The 15,408-nt window shown below is 41.0% G+C and overlaps 1 protein-coding gene across 2 annotated transcripts in view; it reads left to right on the forward strand.

The window, feature by feature from the left end:
* The first annotated feature begins 1,027 nt into the window (after positions 1–1,027).
* RALBP1 (ralA binding protein 1) overlaps positions 1,028–15,408 on the forward strand; it is a 36,012-nt gene continuing 21,631 nt past the window's right edge. Inside the window, exons 1-2 of one of the 2 annotated variants that reach the window (XM_084887762.1) lie at positions 1,028–1,280; positions 14,185–14,480. In XM_084887762.1, the coding sequence (XP_084743888.1) occupies positions 14,237–14,480 (244 nt within the window). In that variant the 5' untranslated portion in view covers positions 1,028–1,280; positions 14,185–14,236. Of the gene's footprint in view, positions 1,281–1,488; positions 1,770–14,184; positions 14,481–15,408 lie in introns of those variants that run through there. The other variant, XM_084887763.1, reaches the window with a different exon arrangement.

The raw sequence follows: 15,408 nt of genomic DNA on the forward strand, positions 1-15,408 counted from the left end.
CTCCTTATTTCCACTCTTCCTCCAGATTCCGTTCTATTTGCAAGCTCTAGAAGCACTGGGCAATTCTAAGTTCTCAGTCAGCTGTTTCTTTGTAAATGTTGAACCACAGAAGATGGCGGAAGAGCAAACCCGACTCTTGTCAATACCGATTTTTAAAAGATATATATTTTCACTGATTTCAGAGAGAGGAAGGGAGAGGGAGAGGAAGAGATGGAGAGAGATAGAAACATCACTGATGAGAGAGAGTAACTGATCAGCTGCCTCCTGCACACCCCCTACTCGGGATCAAGCCCATACCCTGTGCCTCTCCAGGTGGGCAAATTCTCCTTTTTTGTTTAAGCAAAATTGAATTGAATTTCTGACCGGGTATGGAAACCCAGGCCCTGCAGTCCCCAGGCCCATGCTCCATCCCCTGAGTCAAATCCGCCTGGCTTTTTTTTTTTTTTAATCTGAGGATGGTCCAGGGCTTCATGCTTTTCCTCACGGGCCCACGACGCTTTCTTTAACCAACAGCCCACAGAGAAGGAGTCCTCGCCCCCAGGCAGAGATGCCGCACCCAGCCCGCGGCCGGGAAGATGTCCCACCCAGTCACAGGCTGGGCCGGCCTTCTAGGCTGGTTGAACTGGTTAGGACGACTGAAGCCGCTGGCACAAAAGGTCTGGTCTTCAGTAGATGAGGAACAGACGGGCCAGAGCGTGAAGAGGGGAGGAATTTCCTTTCTCAAGGCGCTGCCCCCAAACCAAGATAAGCGGCGGTAGGTGTACGTCCCACCCAGTCCCCCAAGACCAGGCACTGCGCAGGCGCCCCCAGAACCCCAGCGCGGCGCGTTCTTTCGCGCGCTCCCTCAGTCTCCTCCGCGAGCCTCGGGGCCGCAGGAGGCGCGGTGCTTCCTGGGAGTTGTAGTGTGCTTCCTCCACAAGGGACCCTCCTGAAGACTGGGTTCTGGGTTTCCGAGAACTACGTCTCCCGACGCACCCCGCGCGAGGGCACCCGCGCGCGTGCCCAGGTCGGCCTCGGCCGTCACCGCAGAGTGGAGGAAACCTGGAAGCCGGCTGCGCCGGGAGGAGGGAATGCGCTTGCGCGCTGGGCCAGCCTGTCCCGTTCGTCCCAATCATTGTAAACAGGCGGAGGCTGGGCGGGGTGAGAATGGGGCGCCCGAGGCCGGCCAGGGGCGCAGCGCAGGAGGAGGCTTCGGTGGCTTCGGAGGCTGCAGCGGCAGCGTGAGCGCGAGGAGGCGGCGGCTGCGGCGCGGGTGGGCGGTCGCGCGGCGGCGGGCACAGGTGAGTGAGGGGCGGCGGTGGCGCACACAGGGGTCGCAGCTCGCCCCCCTCGCGTGCCCGGGGAGCCCTCTCCGCACCCGCCTCGCAGTGGCGTCTGTCAGGCAGCCTGCGGGGCTGGGCTGGAGTTGGGGGTGGGGGGCGTGGCTGCCCCTAGTGCGGGTCCTTCCCAGGCAGGCTTTCCCTCCGTTCTCGCCCTTCGCCGCGCGTTCGTTCCTCCCACTTCCTTCCCGGCCGGGCCTCCCTCGTGGCGGCCGCGTTGGTCATTGGGAGCTCGAGGTCCGGAGGAGCACCGCCGGGAGCCGAACCCCTCCCCCCTCGGGGCTCCCAGGCCTCAGGGCAGCCCTCGGGCACCTCGGGACGGAGAGAGGGGGCTCAGCCTTTTATGTAACGGCGCTGCTTTCCAGTCGCACCCGGATTATTGATTGACCCGTCTCCCCAGCGTTCCCGGCGGACCCGGAGCAGGCTCTTGGTGTTGCCCACCGCCGGCGTGTAAGCTGCGGGGCTCCTTTGCATGCTGCGGTCCTTAGTTGAGGTTTCAGTGGGAATGGGTGGACAGATCTGAGACTTACTTTCACAGCACATTTCCACCTGTGCTTTTGCCAAAATGCTGTTGTTGAGGTCAGCTGTTTTATTTGTGTGTGTGTGTGTGTGTGTGTGTGTGTGTGTGTCTTAATCGTTGTAAAACAGGTTTTACAAAACATTCCACCCCCCCCAGTCTTATCTGAAGTAATTATGCTGTTTCAAGTTTGGGAATTCATTACTGCAGAGCCTCCCTCTTGAGCAAGCATCCTTATTCCCCGAGGGCCTAATAGAATTCTTGAAGATAATTAAAATGTTAATTCCAGATTGCTTGCATGTGCGTGCAGAAGGAGTGTAGGGTACAGTCGTTCGGACAGGGCGTTAACACACTGTCCAGCCTCATTCGAAAAGCTCTTCCCTGAATTTTTTCGTTGAGTGGAGTGGGCATGTCCAGTGCTGGAACACTCTGAGTAGCATTCCTTCATACTTGGCAGGTATTCACAAAATCGATAAGTGAATGGATAAGGAATAGGCCCACTCTCGGTTTGGTGATCACGGAGGCAGCACTTCTAAATGGGACGGTGAATGAGAAGGTAACCTCGCTTTCTGCCTTATGAGTTGTCTCGGTGATTTGATCATTCCTCTCTGAGTGTTTTCCCGAAGGTGAATAATTGCTGTGAGCTGTGTTGGCAGTAGGAGGGAATTAGTGGAGCGGTTCTACTTTTCAAAGTGACTGGTGGTTTAAGTGAAGTAGACAAGTTTAACAGTAACCATTGAGAATTCTTTAAACAAAGTATCTTCAAGAAGTGTACCACAACTTAGATGCTTTCTCTTCAAAATAGTATTTCTAACTTTAGACCTTTCAGGGACCATGTATTCCCTATTTTAGAGAAAGAAGTGGTATCAGAAAATGCATATTAACTTTAATTTGTACAGTTGTATTTGCACAGTTGTTTGCTTGTCCAGAAGAGATTGGGTCCTAGATGTAACCCAAAAGTATGTGTGTGTTTTTTTAAAATATATTTTTATTGATTTCAGAGAGGAAGGCAGAGGGAGAGATAGAAACACTAATGATGAGAAAGAATCATTGATCTGCTGCCTCCTGCATGCCCCTACTGGGGATAGAGCCCACAGCCCGAGCATGTGTCCTTGACTGGAATCGAACATGGAAGGAACCCTTCAGTCCTCAGGCTGATGCTCTATCCACTGAACCAAACTGGTTAAGGTTTTCTTTTCTTTTTCTTTTTCTTTTTCCTTTTTTTGAAAGAAAAAACACACTAGTATATATGGAGGGAATAAGGGAAAATGTGGATCATTTATTATAGAGGTATTACTGTGTAGCAACTGTACTAGGTGAAGAGGACTTACAGATGGGAAAGGCAGTGCTCCTGCCTTCAGAGCGGTAAGACTCATTTGAATTGTAACAAGTACAATATGTTGTTAAGATTGCTTTAATTGTAGGAAGTATGAGGTACAGTGGGTGTAGAAAGGAGAAGGAGGAAGCGGGCAGTAAGGAAAAAGTATATTTAAGAGGGCTGAAAACATTTAAGTGTAGGCATAGAAAGTATACAGACAGATGGGCATTTAGGTAGAAGGAACAGTGTGAGCAGAGAAGCACAGGAGTCTAAACTTAAATAGTGAATTGGATCTGCAAGTATAGCTGGAGAGAGTATAGGCTGGTGGCAAAACATGAAATTGGGGAGCGAGGCAGAACCAAATTATGGATAGTCTTGTATACAGTTGAAGTGATTTCAACTTTACTTTGTAAGTAAATGGGGTCATTGAGACAGGATAAACGAGAGGCTTAAGCCAGCACAAACTATTTTAACCACCTACTGTGTGTTAAGCATTATATCAGGTTCTTTCTATCTTAGCTCCTTAAACTTAGGCATGACTGAAGGAAGAAAGGAACTTAAGACAGAGGGAAAGTTGGACTTGATGAGAGAGAGCATGGTACATCTTTATGAATGGAAAGTTGCTCTCTACTGCTATATCATTGGGTTTATTGATTTTCAATCAGGGAAGAGTCGCGATAGGGGTTTTATTTAGAAAGATCATTCTTGGTATTGTAGAGTATGAATTTCAGAAGGGATAATGGGAAGATAAGGCAGCAGGCAGAAAGGCTGGTTAGAAGTTTTTGTAATAATTGAGGTGACAGATAAGGGCCTAAACGAGGTAGTGTCAGTGGAGACACAGTGGAATAGGTTAGTACCACAAATATTTAGTAGAAGGTGGACTTCATAGATTTGGGAAATGAGAAATAATAGGATAAGATGACTTGGATTCTAATGTGGGTGACTGAATAAACAATGGTAAAATGTACTGAGAGGGAATTCTGGAGGAGGTCCAAATTTGGGGAGGGACAGTATGTTGCTTTTGAATACATGTGTGGAAGTTATTTAGGAAGCATCCAGGTGGAAACCCCTACTGCAGAGTTGGATGTGTGGGTTTGGAGTTCAAGAGAGGTCTTGATAAGATAATCAGCAGTCTATGCATGTTATAAGTGGTAGCTGAAGCCTTCGATGACACTACATAGGAAGAGTTTACTGATGGAGAATAGTTCTGGCAATAGGGCATGGAGAAAAACACGTACAGCCAGATAGGAGAATTGGAAAAGGAATTGCCAAAGTGTTTTGAGTTATGGAGAAACAATAAGAAAATACCGTAGAAACCCAAATGGGATCATTTTAAAAGGAAGCTATACTTTATAACCAACTCCAGAAAAGATAAAAATTTAAAAAAGGAAGCTGTACTTCAAATGCTCTGAGAACTTTAGTTAAACAAGAATTATTATTATTAATAATGCAGTATTCTATTGAATTTGATAATAGTTTTGTAGCCTTCTTAATGCTTACAATCAGGAAAGAAGCTAGGTTTTCTTTAATTTGGGGGGTGGGGTGTCAGACTGAGAAAAGAAATGTAGACTACTTCAAGAATAAACAAATCTTAGCTGTGAGGGGAAGAATAGAAGGACGTATTAGAAGGGGGTAATAAAAAGTTAAAGGGGTTTTTAACATGGCAAAGACTTGAGACTGGTTTTTTCTAACAGTTTTGTTGATATATAATTAAGATAACATAAAATTTATCTTCTTAAAGATTTCAAGTGACTCAGTGGACTGGTCATGGTTTGATTTCAGGTCGGACACATGCCCAGGTTTGGGGCTCTGTCTCCAGTAGTAGTGGTCTTCAGGAGGCGGCCAATCAATGATTCTCTCTGATGTTTTTCTAGCTCCCTCTCCCTTCTCTCTGAAATCAATATAAATATATATATTTTAAAATAAAGTTTACAATGCAGTGGTTTTTAGTATATTCACTGAGTTGTGTAGCCATCTCCACAATAAATTTTAGAACATTTTACTCGGAAAGAAAAACTTTGTACTCATTATCATTCATTCACCATTCCCCCTCTCCCGCCCACTAGCAACCACTTAATTGGCTTTCTGTCTGTCTGGAGTTGCCTACTCTGGACATTTCACATAAATGGAATCATATATGTGATCATTTGTAACTGACTTTCTTTCCTTGGCATAATGTTTCCAAGGTTCCTCCATATTGTAGCATTTCGCAGGACGTCATTTCTGTTGGTTTTTTTTTTTTTTTTTTTGGTGTGTGTGTGTGTGTGTGTGTGTGTGTGTAAATCCTCAACTGAGGATATATTTTCATTGATTTTTAGAGGAAAGAAGAGACAGATGTGAGAGAGAAACATTGAGGGATTAAACCTGCAACCTATTGGATGACCCTGCAACCAACGGAGACACCTGGCCAGGGTTTATTTTCTTCCTCTATCTTCACCTGGTGTCCTGTAATTTTCAATAGTTTCCTTGTGTATTCTTTTGGGTTTCCTATATAAGGTGATGTCATTTGTGAATAGAGAGATATTTACTTCTTCCTTACCATATATTTATTTACTTAGTTATTTCTTTTCTTGCCTAATTGCCCTGACTAGAACTTTCAGCACAACATTGAATGGAAGTGGAAAGAGCAGACCTTGTTTTGTTCCTCATCTTAGGAGGAAAGCTTCTAATCTTTTGCCATTAAGTCTGATGCTACTGTGGGTTTTTCATTGATGCCCTTTATTAGTTTGAAGAAGTTCTTTCGGTTCCTAGTTTGGGCAGGACATAGCCAGATGGCATGAGTTTTTATCACACTCCTCGATGTACAGCTTAAAACTTATGCAGTTTGTTTCTGGGATTTTCCATTTAGTATTTTCAGACCACGGTTTACCGTAGGTACAAACCACAAAGCAAAACTGGATAAGGGGGAGATTGCTGTACTGCTGTTTCCCTCAAATTCAAGATAACCCCGTGGCTCCTCCCTGAGTTTGCTGAGCCTCAGGTGCTCTGGGTGCCTCAGGGCATTGCTTTGGATCAGTTTCTCTTGTAACTAGTGGTGTGCTTTTAAAAAGGTTATTAAGTAAAGTTTTTGTCCTCCTCCCCCACTCCTTAGTGAAGTTCTAATTTAAGATTTACTTGAGGATAGAGCCTGTGATTATGAAATGTGGCAGAAAAGAGGCCTGCCCCCCACCTAAGGATAGATCTCCCTGTAAAAATGTTGTTTCACTGGTAGGGACCAAATGGTATTTCATTATTTTTTATAAGAAAACTTTTGTTTTTTTGTCCTCTGTATTAGAATGACTGCTAGTGATAACCCTTTGGATTTTTAGAATTTGGCAAGAATCCAGTGTGGGTTTTCCCCCAATACTTAATATACAAATACTTTATTTTACTTGGACAGCTATTTGTAGAACTGAATTTGGTCCTTTTCAGCCTTTCTAACCTTCTAGAAATTATTTGTCTGCTAGGTTCAATATGTTTTGGATGTTTATTTTCTAGTACCTGACACTCTAATCCTCAAAGAGTTTGAATTTTCATTTTAAATACTAGACATAATCTGTGCTCTTTATATTTTGGTCTCATCTGGAGGTTGATTTTACATATTATGCTAATCTCCTACAATAACTTGTTAAATTATTTTGTTTTCATGTTATTAATCATGTAATACTTAGCATTAAAAACTCATTCATATTCATTACGAAGAACTTCAGAATTTCATATTTTTAAAACTGATTTTAGAAAACATGTCTTAGCTATGTTTTAATCAGTAGCACTGAGAATGTTGGGAAGCTGAGTGAAAAACAGTAATTCACTGTGTCATTCATTGAATTTCTGTGAGTGGCATATGGGATTCTAATTAAAAGTTTGGATAAGCACCTGGGGGTAGGAGAGAAACTAAAATAGATGAAATCTGACTCTATATAAGAAGGATACAGAAAGGAAACAACCTAAATTAAGAGTAAAATCTCTATTAAAGTACAGCCTTAAATGTTAGGGCATTTGAAGGGACTGATTACATAACTAAATTGGATGACATTTGGTCTGTGAGGATGTGCATGAGAAATTACTGTCAAGGCTGTAAATTCGAATACTACGGTAGTTTGCATTTTTACTGGGTACCAGCCATAAAACCTCAAACATATTATTATCATGGGAAAGATTTCATTGTTAATGATGTGAAACCCTTCAAACCTAATCTGCTTTGTCTGAAGGATTGTTTCTCTCCCATTTCAGTTTGTAAACTTAAAAATTTGAAAGCTCTTTATTTCTTTTATTAGATTTTAAAATGATTTGCACTGATCTTTTTTTGTGAGATATGATTTTACTTTTTGTGTTTTAAAGTTTTATCAGTGATTCCTAAGGATAGTTTAACAAATCAAATAGTACTGGAACAGAAATGCGATAGCAGACCTGGAACTGCTGTCTTTAGAAAGGCCTGCTTGTTCGGTTGGCACTTTGGCCCTTGGCTGGCATCTGGGAACTTGACTGCTAAGGTTCCTTATATATAAAACCTTTCCTAAATGTGTAAAAGTGGCTCACTGTGCCTACACCACTTACAAAAATGCTGAATATCTGCTGTCTTTCTGGGAGTCTGGAATTTCGGTACATGCTAGACGGAGCATGCCTACATGATCAGGCTCCACACAGGCCTTGGCCTCTGAGCCTAAGGAGCTGCCCAGCAGACACTTAACACATGTTGTTACTGTTGCTGAAAGAATTCCTCTTCCTTCTTTCTTTCCCTTTGCTGTTTCAGCTTTGTATCCTTTTATCGTAATAAATCTTAGCCATGGGTATGAGTATATAGTGAGATATGCGAGTCCTTCTAGCAATCACCTATCCTGGGGGTGGTTTTGAAGACTGCCAACATAGAACTAAAAGACTCACAATGGAAATGCTATGCCCTGCCTCATTCTTGTATCTCAGTCTTAGTTTTGTTCTTTCCTCTATTTCTTCTGGTATTTTCTTATTTCTAAATAATACACTTCAACTGCTAATTTTTAAGATAACGTGTTTTAGACATTGTCTATTAACTAGGTGTTATAGTACTAGAGAATTTAGGTCTCACATACACTTCCCCTAGTTTCTGCCTCAGTCCTCTGATAGAATCGTTATTCATTGTTTTCATTATGATGATTAGAGATATACTGTCTAATGGTGAGCCAGGCAGTAGACTACAATTTCATTTTCTCATCTACATTTTTATTTTTCTTAGAGTTAATGGCTATTTTTATTTGCTATTTTAGTCTAGTCTTACGACAAAATTATTCTAAGTGCATCAATGGCTTTTTACCGCATCTTACTATTCTTTTCCACATGGTCAGATATGTCTGTGTTTCCCATTGTCCTCTGGAGCTCTTCTTCCCTCAGTGTCAGTGTGAAATGTGTCACATGTTGGTGATAGGCCTGCTTCTTCTGGGGCTTCCTTTGCTGCTCTCCAGGCTTGCATTTCAGATTCTCGGGATTTTTGAGAAAATGGGAACTACCTTCCCTGCCATGGTGTGTATGGAAATGCCTTTATTCTACCTATATACTTGAATGGTTATTGGAACTAATTTTCTTTAAAAAATTTGAAGATATTCCTTTATTGCTTTTAAGTTTCCACTGGTTGTGTTGATAAGTTGGTCCCGGTCCTTTGTATGTAAGTTTTTTACCCTGTCCCAGATCCAGCAGGAATCTTAGTATCCTCTTTCTATCCCCCGTGCTCTGAGACCTCGTGATGTGCTTTGTTCTGGGTCTCGTCATTCGCAATGCAGCGTATCTAGTAGTCCCTTATGATCTGGACCCTCTCTTAATTCTGAGAAAAAACTTTTCACACCATTTCAAGAAGAAAAATGTATTGTATATACAAATATTGCTTACAAAACTTGACATTCTCAAATAGTATGTTAATACTGGTTAGTGTTTAGTATGTAATATATTAATGAACTGTATTTGGATTCCCTGATAGAGTTTTAGAGACTTTTTAAATTTACAGATGCTTTTTAAAAACCATAAAATAAGGAAAAGCTGTTTCTAGTGAATTTTAGCCTGGTAATTATTAATAAAGAACATTTATAAGATATTTTAAAAATATATTTTGTTGATTTTTTTACAAAGGGAAAGGGGGAGGGATAAAAAGTTAGAAACATCGATGAGAGAGAAACACTGATCAGCTGCCTCCTGCACATCCCCTACTGGGGATGTGCTTGCAACCAAGATACATGCCCTTTACCAGAATTGAACCTGGGACCCTTCAGTCCGAAGGCTCTATCCACTGAGCCAAATGGGTTTCAGTGACATTTATAAAATATTTAATTTGTTTAATTTATTAGCCAGTTAAGCTGTTTGTTTTCTGGAATAGGCATGCGTATGTATGTATGTATATATGTATGTATATGTATTTATAGACAGACTAGAGGCCCAGTGCATGAAATTTGTGCATGGGGACAGGGCGTGTCCCTCAGCCCAGCCTGCACCCTCTCCAATCTGGACTCCTTGAGGGATATCTGACTACCTGTTTAGGCCCGGTGGGATTGGGCCTAAACGGGCAGTTGGACATCCCTCTCACAATCCAGGATTGCTGGCTCCCAATTGCTCGCCTGCCTAGCTGCCTGATTGCCCCTAACTGCTTCTGCCTGCCAATCTGATCACCCCTAACCATTCCCTGCCAGCCTGGTCAATCCTAACAGCCCTCCCCTGCCTGCCTGGTTGCCACCAACTGCCCTCCCCTGCTGGCCCAGACACCCCTAACTGCCCTTCCCTGTTGGCCTGGTCACCCCCAACTGCCTTCCCCTGCAGGCCTGGTTGCCCCCAACTGCCCTCCCCTGCAGGCCTGGTCACCCCCAACTGCCCTCCCTTGCAGGCCTGCCCCTAACTGCCCTCCATGCAGGCCTGGTCCCCCCCAATGCCTTTCCTTGCAAGCCTGGTCCCCCCAACTGCCCTGCTTTGCAGGCCTGGTCCCTCCGAACTGCCCTCCCCTGCTGGCCTGATTGCCCACAACTGCCCTTCCCTGCTGGCCATCTGTGGCAGCCATCTGTGTCCACATGGGGGTGGCCATCTTGTGTATTGGAGTTACAGTCAATTTGCATATTACTTTTTTATTAGATAGGATATATATATAGTCTCAAATGTGTTCTCCAGGCCTTTTTGACTTGACTATTTTTCTTATAGTGTCTTTTGATGTGCAGAGGTTTTTACTTTTGATAATAGTCCAATTTGTCAAGTTTTAATTTTGTACTTAATGCTTTTTGGTCCAGTCTGGAAAATTCTTATCCTAAGGTCTCAAAAATATGGTTTTAGAGGTCTTATGGTTTTTAGCTTTTAAGTTTTAGGTCTGTGATTTATCATTAATTACATCTTGTGTGTGATCTGGAGAGCTTTTTTCCACATGGTTATTTAGCACCAGTTGAAGTCTTTCCTTTTCCACATGAATTCCTTTGGAATCATTGTTGAAAATCAGTTGATACCCTGGTCAGGTAGTTCAATTGGTTAGAACATTGTCCCAATAAGCCAAGGTTTCAGGTTTGATCCTTGGTCTGGGCATGTACAACAATCAACCAATAAATGTATAAATAAGTGGAACAACAAATCAATTTTTCTCAAATCAATCAATCAAAGAAGTTGAAAAAAATCAATTGACTATATTCAGATGGGTCTCTTTCTGAATTTTGTTTTGTTCCATTAACATCATTACTTTGGCTTTAATAACTTTGTTCCTTTTCAAGATGGTTGTGGCTGTTTTAAGTTCTTTCCATTTCTAAAAAATTTAGTATCAGCTTGACAGTTCCTTTCAGAAGTTTAAAAAAAATATATGTAGATATATAGATATAGATATATAAAAGCCAAGCGGTTGGAACCTCGGAACAATCAGTGGCTATGATGCACATTGCGGCTGGCCAGATGGGGGTGGGTGTGGCTGGCCAACCTCCCGAGGCCCCTCCCCTCTGCAGGCCGGGGCCCTATCATCCCTCATTGGGACCGGCCAGCCAGACCCCACCTGTGCACAAAACACAAAAAAGAATTTGTGCATTGGGCCCTCAGTTGATGTATATATACTGCAAAATGCAACCAGTGGAAAGTGTGGTTCTTCGTGTTTTGAGAGTTGTGTATACCTATGAAAACACTACTACAGTCGTGACATAGAACATTTTATCATGCCAAAGACCCTGTCATGTCCCTTTGCATTCACTTTCCTAGCTGGCCATTTCTAGCCCAACAATACCACTGATTGGCTTTCTACAGATTAATTTTGCTTGTTCTGGAATCCCATATATATGGACTCACACTGTGTGAATTCTTTTTTTGTCTGGAGTCTAATTATTATTTTTGAGACTTATCTATGTTGTGTTTAACAGTAATTTGTCCCACTTTATTGCTGAGTAATATTTCATTTTAAGAATATATCATAATTTACGTTAACTATTTGTTGACATATATTTGGACTATTTTACATTTTTGTCTATTGTGAGTAAAGGTACTGTGAACTTTGAAAAGTCTTTAGTTGTCTTAGATTTTCATTTCTCTTGAGTAAACATCTCGGAGTGAAATTAATGGTGAATAAGTATATTAATTTTATAAGAAACTTGAGCAGTTTTCTGAAGTGCTTGTGCAATTTTACATTCCCACCAACAGTTGTTTCACATTCATACCAACACGTGGCATTGTCAGTAATACTAGTAGGTGTATAGGTATTTTGTTCTTTTAATTTGCATTCTTCTAATGCAGGGGTCTTCAAACTACGGCCCGTGGGCCACATGCGGCCTGCAGAGGAGTCTGATCCGGCCCGCCAGGTTTTTTGGGCAGTGAGGGCAGCCGAGGTGTTACAGTAGGAATTAGTAGTTCATATAGTCCGGCCCTCCAGCTCTCTGAGGGACCGTGATCTGGCCCCCACTTTAAAAAGTTTGAGGACCCCTGTTCTAATGAGTAATGATATTGAAGATTGTTTTCATGTGTATTTTTAACTATATGTTTTATTGGGTGAAGTGTCCAGTCATATTTTTTGCTCATTGCATTGTGAGTTGTCTTAACTGATTTATAAGATACATACCGTATTTTTCGGACCATAAGACGCACCGGACCATAAGACGCACCAGTTTTTAGAGAAGGGAAATGAAGAAAAAAAGATTCTGAAACAAATAGTGTCCTAAAATATTTTATGTGCATTAAAACCCAACATCACAGTCATAAACACATGTAATCAACCCTGTAAAGTAAACAGCAGCATTTAGAACCATTTTAGAGCCGGGCAAGCACACAGAGACCACACAGAGCCAGGCAAGTAAAAAAACTTTTTTTTTAAAGTATATGTGTAGGCTATATTTGGACCATAAGACTCAGGGACTTTTTCCCCCCACTTCTGGGGGGAAAAAAGTGCGTCTTATGGTCCAAAAAATATGGTATATCTTACATATATAGTACAGATATGTATCTTATAAATCAATGATATGTACACATATACATTTTTTTCCCTGAAGAAATTATCTATTACAGGTATTTTAATCAAGTCAGCTATATGTATTACATGTATTCTAATCAAGTATGTAACTTGCCATTTGATTTTCCTAATTTCATTTTCTTTCAAAGAGTGGAGGTTTTCAATTGTGATGAAAACCGATTTATCAATTTGTTCTTCTATGGTTTTTTAGTGTCCTAGTTGATGTACTCTTGCCTATATTTGTCTGCTTGTTCTATTGTTTACTGAGAGAGGAGTTCTGTAATAGTGATAATTGGGGATTTGTCTTCCTTTATTTCCTTTTAGTAGTTGAATCTGTTATTAGGCGTGTACTAGTACATGTGTAGAATTATGTCTTATGGTTGTGGGAATACCCTTTTTTATTTCAGACAATACTTCCTGTCTTGAAGTCTATTTTGTTTGAAAGTATATGTGTTTGCTTGACATATCTTTTTATGATATGTGTTTGCTTGATATATCTTTTCCCTTCATTTGCCTTTTTAAAAAAATGCTTTTATTGATTTCAGATGATGAGAGAGAATCATTGATCAGCTGCCTCCTGCACACCCCCCGACTGGGAATCGAGCCCACAACCCTGGGACATGTGCCGATGCTCTACCCACTGAGCCAAACTGGAGCTCCCTTCATTTGCTTTAACCATTCTGTGTAGTATTATTTTCAAAGCACATCTCTTATAAACAACATATAGTTGAATCTTATTTCATTCAGTATGATTATCTCTGACTCTTAATTAGAATGCTTAGTCTTGTACCGGGCCAGTCTCGCAATGGATAACGCGTCTGACTACGGATTAGAATGCTTAGTCTTGTTATTTATGGCTTATGGATTTTTAAAATTGCAAATTAACCTTAAAAGTGATTGCAAAGAGAAACAAGTGATTCCAATAGTATTTCAATTGAAATCATGAGAACCAATGCAAATAACTTATGAACACAGTACTTGACTATGATGTACCCTCTGTCTAAAGAAGAAACAATGCAAACAAATCTTGACTTCTTACTAATGTTTGTCCTTTGTAACGTCCATTGTAGTGAAACTATTTGTGTGTATTTTACGATTGAGCAAATGAGGTAATTGCAGTGCAAAATAAAGTTAACAACACATGAACTGTTTGCAACAAGGAATTACAGTTACTGATCTACCGGGCCTCTAGTTAAATATATAATTTTAACTGTATTGTAAATTTTGATACTGAGCTATTCATGTTTAGGTATATAATTTTTTTAAATTTATAGTTGTTTGGTCATAGCTTAAAGGAAAACAATAATATTTTAAGAAGGATAGCAGTTGAAATGAAGCCCTTTATAATAGTGAGTTCTTTTTAAAAGGAACTCTATATTCTACTTTGAGTTCTCTAACTCTGATTTTCATTTGGTATATTTTTCTAATGCTTGAAGATCCCAGGCCTTCTTACTAAAATGTGTGATGCATGGAATGTAACTTTAGGTGATAAAATGAAAGCATCTTTTTAAAGGAGGGTAATGAAAAAAAATACTTTTGATTTATAAATGCAAGATTAATTGCACTGTTGTGTGTGTGTGGTGCTTTATGTTTTGATTGGCATTTGACGACTCTGATTATCTTTTTTTCCTCTGTGCAGGTGTAATGGATAGGTAACAGAGAAGCCTTCTGCACTGTATCAGGGAGGCAGAATGACTGAGTGCTTCCTGCCCCCCACCAGCAGCCCCAGTGAACATCGCAGGGTGGAGCATGGCAGTGGTCTTACCAGAACCCCCAGCTCTGAGGAAATCAGCCCTACTAAGTTTCCTGGATTGTACCGCACTGGTGAGCCCTCGCCTCCCCATGACAGCCTCCATGAGCCTCCTGATATTGTGTCTGATGATGAAAAAGACTATGGGAAGAAAAAAGGAAAATTTAAGAAAAAGGAAAAAAGGAGTAAGTGCCATTTTTCTCTTATGTTTTTGATACATTTTAGATAAATGTCTACTCCAGTCATATGTACCTGGTGTCTTCTGGAAATATATCCAAAAACTTCCATTTGACATTTATTGTTCTTAATTTTCAAGGTCTCAATTTTTGTATACTAGAGTTAATATTTTAGGGTCTTTCACATACACAATGTTGTATCAATTTACACTCACACCAGCAGTGTCTGAGAACTCAATTTGCTATGCATCAGAGTATGACCTTAAGATTTATGTCCTTCTGGTTGGTGTGGGGTTTGTGATATTTTAATTAGAAGGGTATTTATGAAAAACTTGAATCTTTTAAATAAAATAGCTAGAAGAGTACTAATTTAAAAAAAGAATAGGAGAGTTATAGGTATGAAAAAAACAAAACCAAACAAGGATAACTGATATGACATAAAGCAACTGTTAGTGTGTGTAAACTAGGGCAGTGTTTTTCAACCTTTTTTGGGCAAAGGCACACTTGTTTCATGAAAAAAATCACGAGGCACACCACCATTAGAAAATGTTAAAAAATTTAACTCTGTGCCTATATTGACTATATATAAAGTAATTCTCTTGAATAGAAATCAAATAAACACAAAGAAAGTATTTTATAATTACTTTATTATGAAATATTAAGTAAACAAAATAGTGAAAAATTATAAAATTCTTGTCTTGTCTGCACCTACGGCACACCAGGCAACATCTCGCGGCACACTAGTGTGCCGCGGAACAGTGGTTGAAAAACGCTGAACTAGGGCTTCTGATGCTGGGAAGTGGGCTGATGGATTCTGCCACCATCTGGAAGTTAGGGAGTTTCCTGATTTGTCCTCCACCCAAATGAGACTTCAGACTCTGATGCAGCCTTCAGAAGGAACTAAGCAGTGATAGGGGAGTGAAGTGTGATAGAGGAC

This window comes from Pipistrellus hanaki (assembly GCF_964339955.1).
Source record: "Pipistrellus hanaki genome assembly, chromosome: 6".
In the NCBI taxonomy this organism is placed as follows: domain Eukaryota; kingdom Metazoa; phylum Chordata; class Mammalia; order Chiroptera; family Vespertilionidae; genus Pipistrellus; species Pipistrellus hanaki.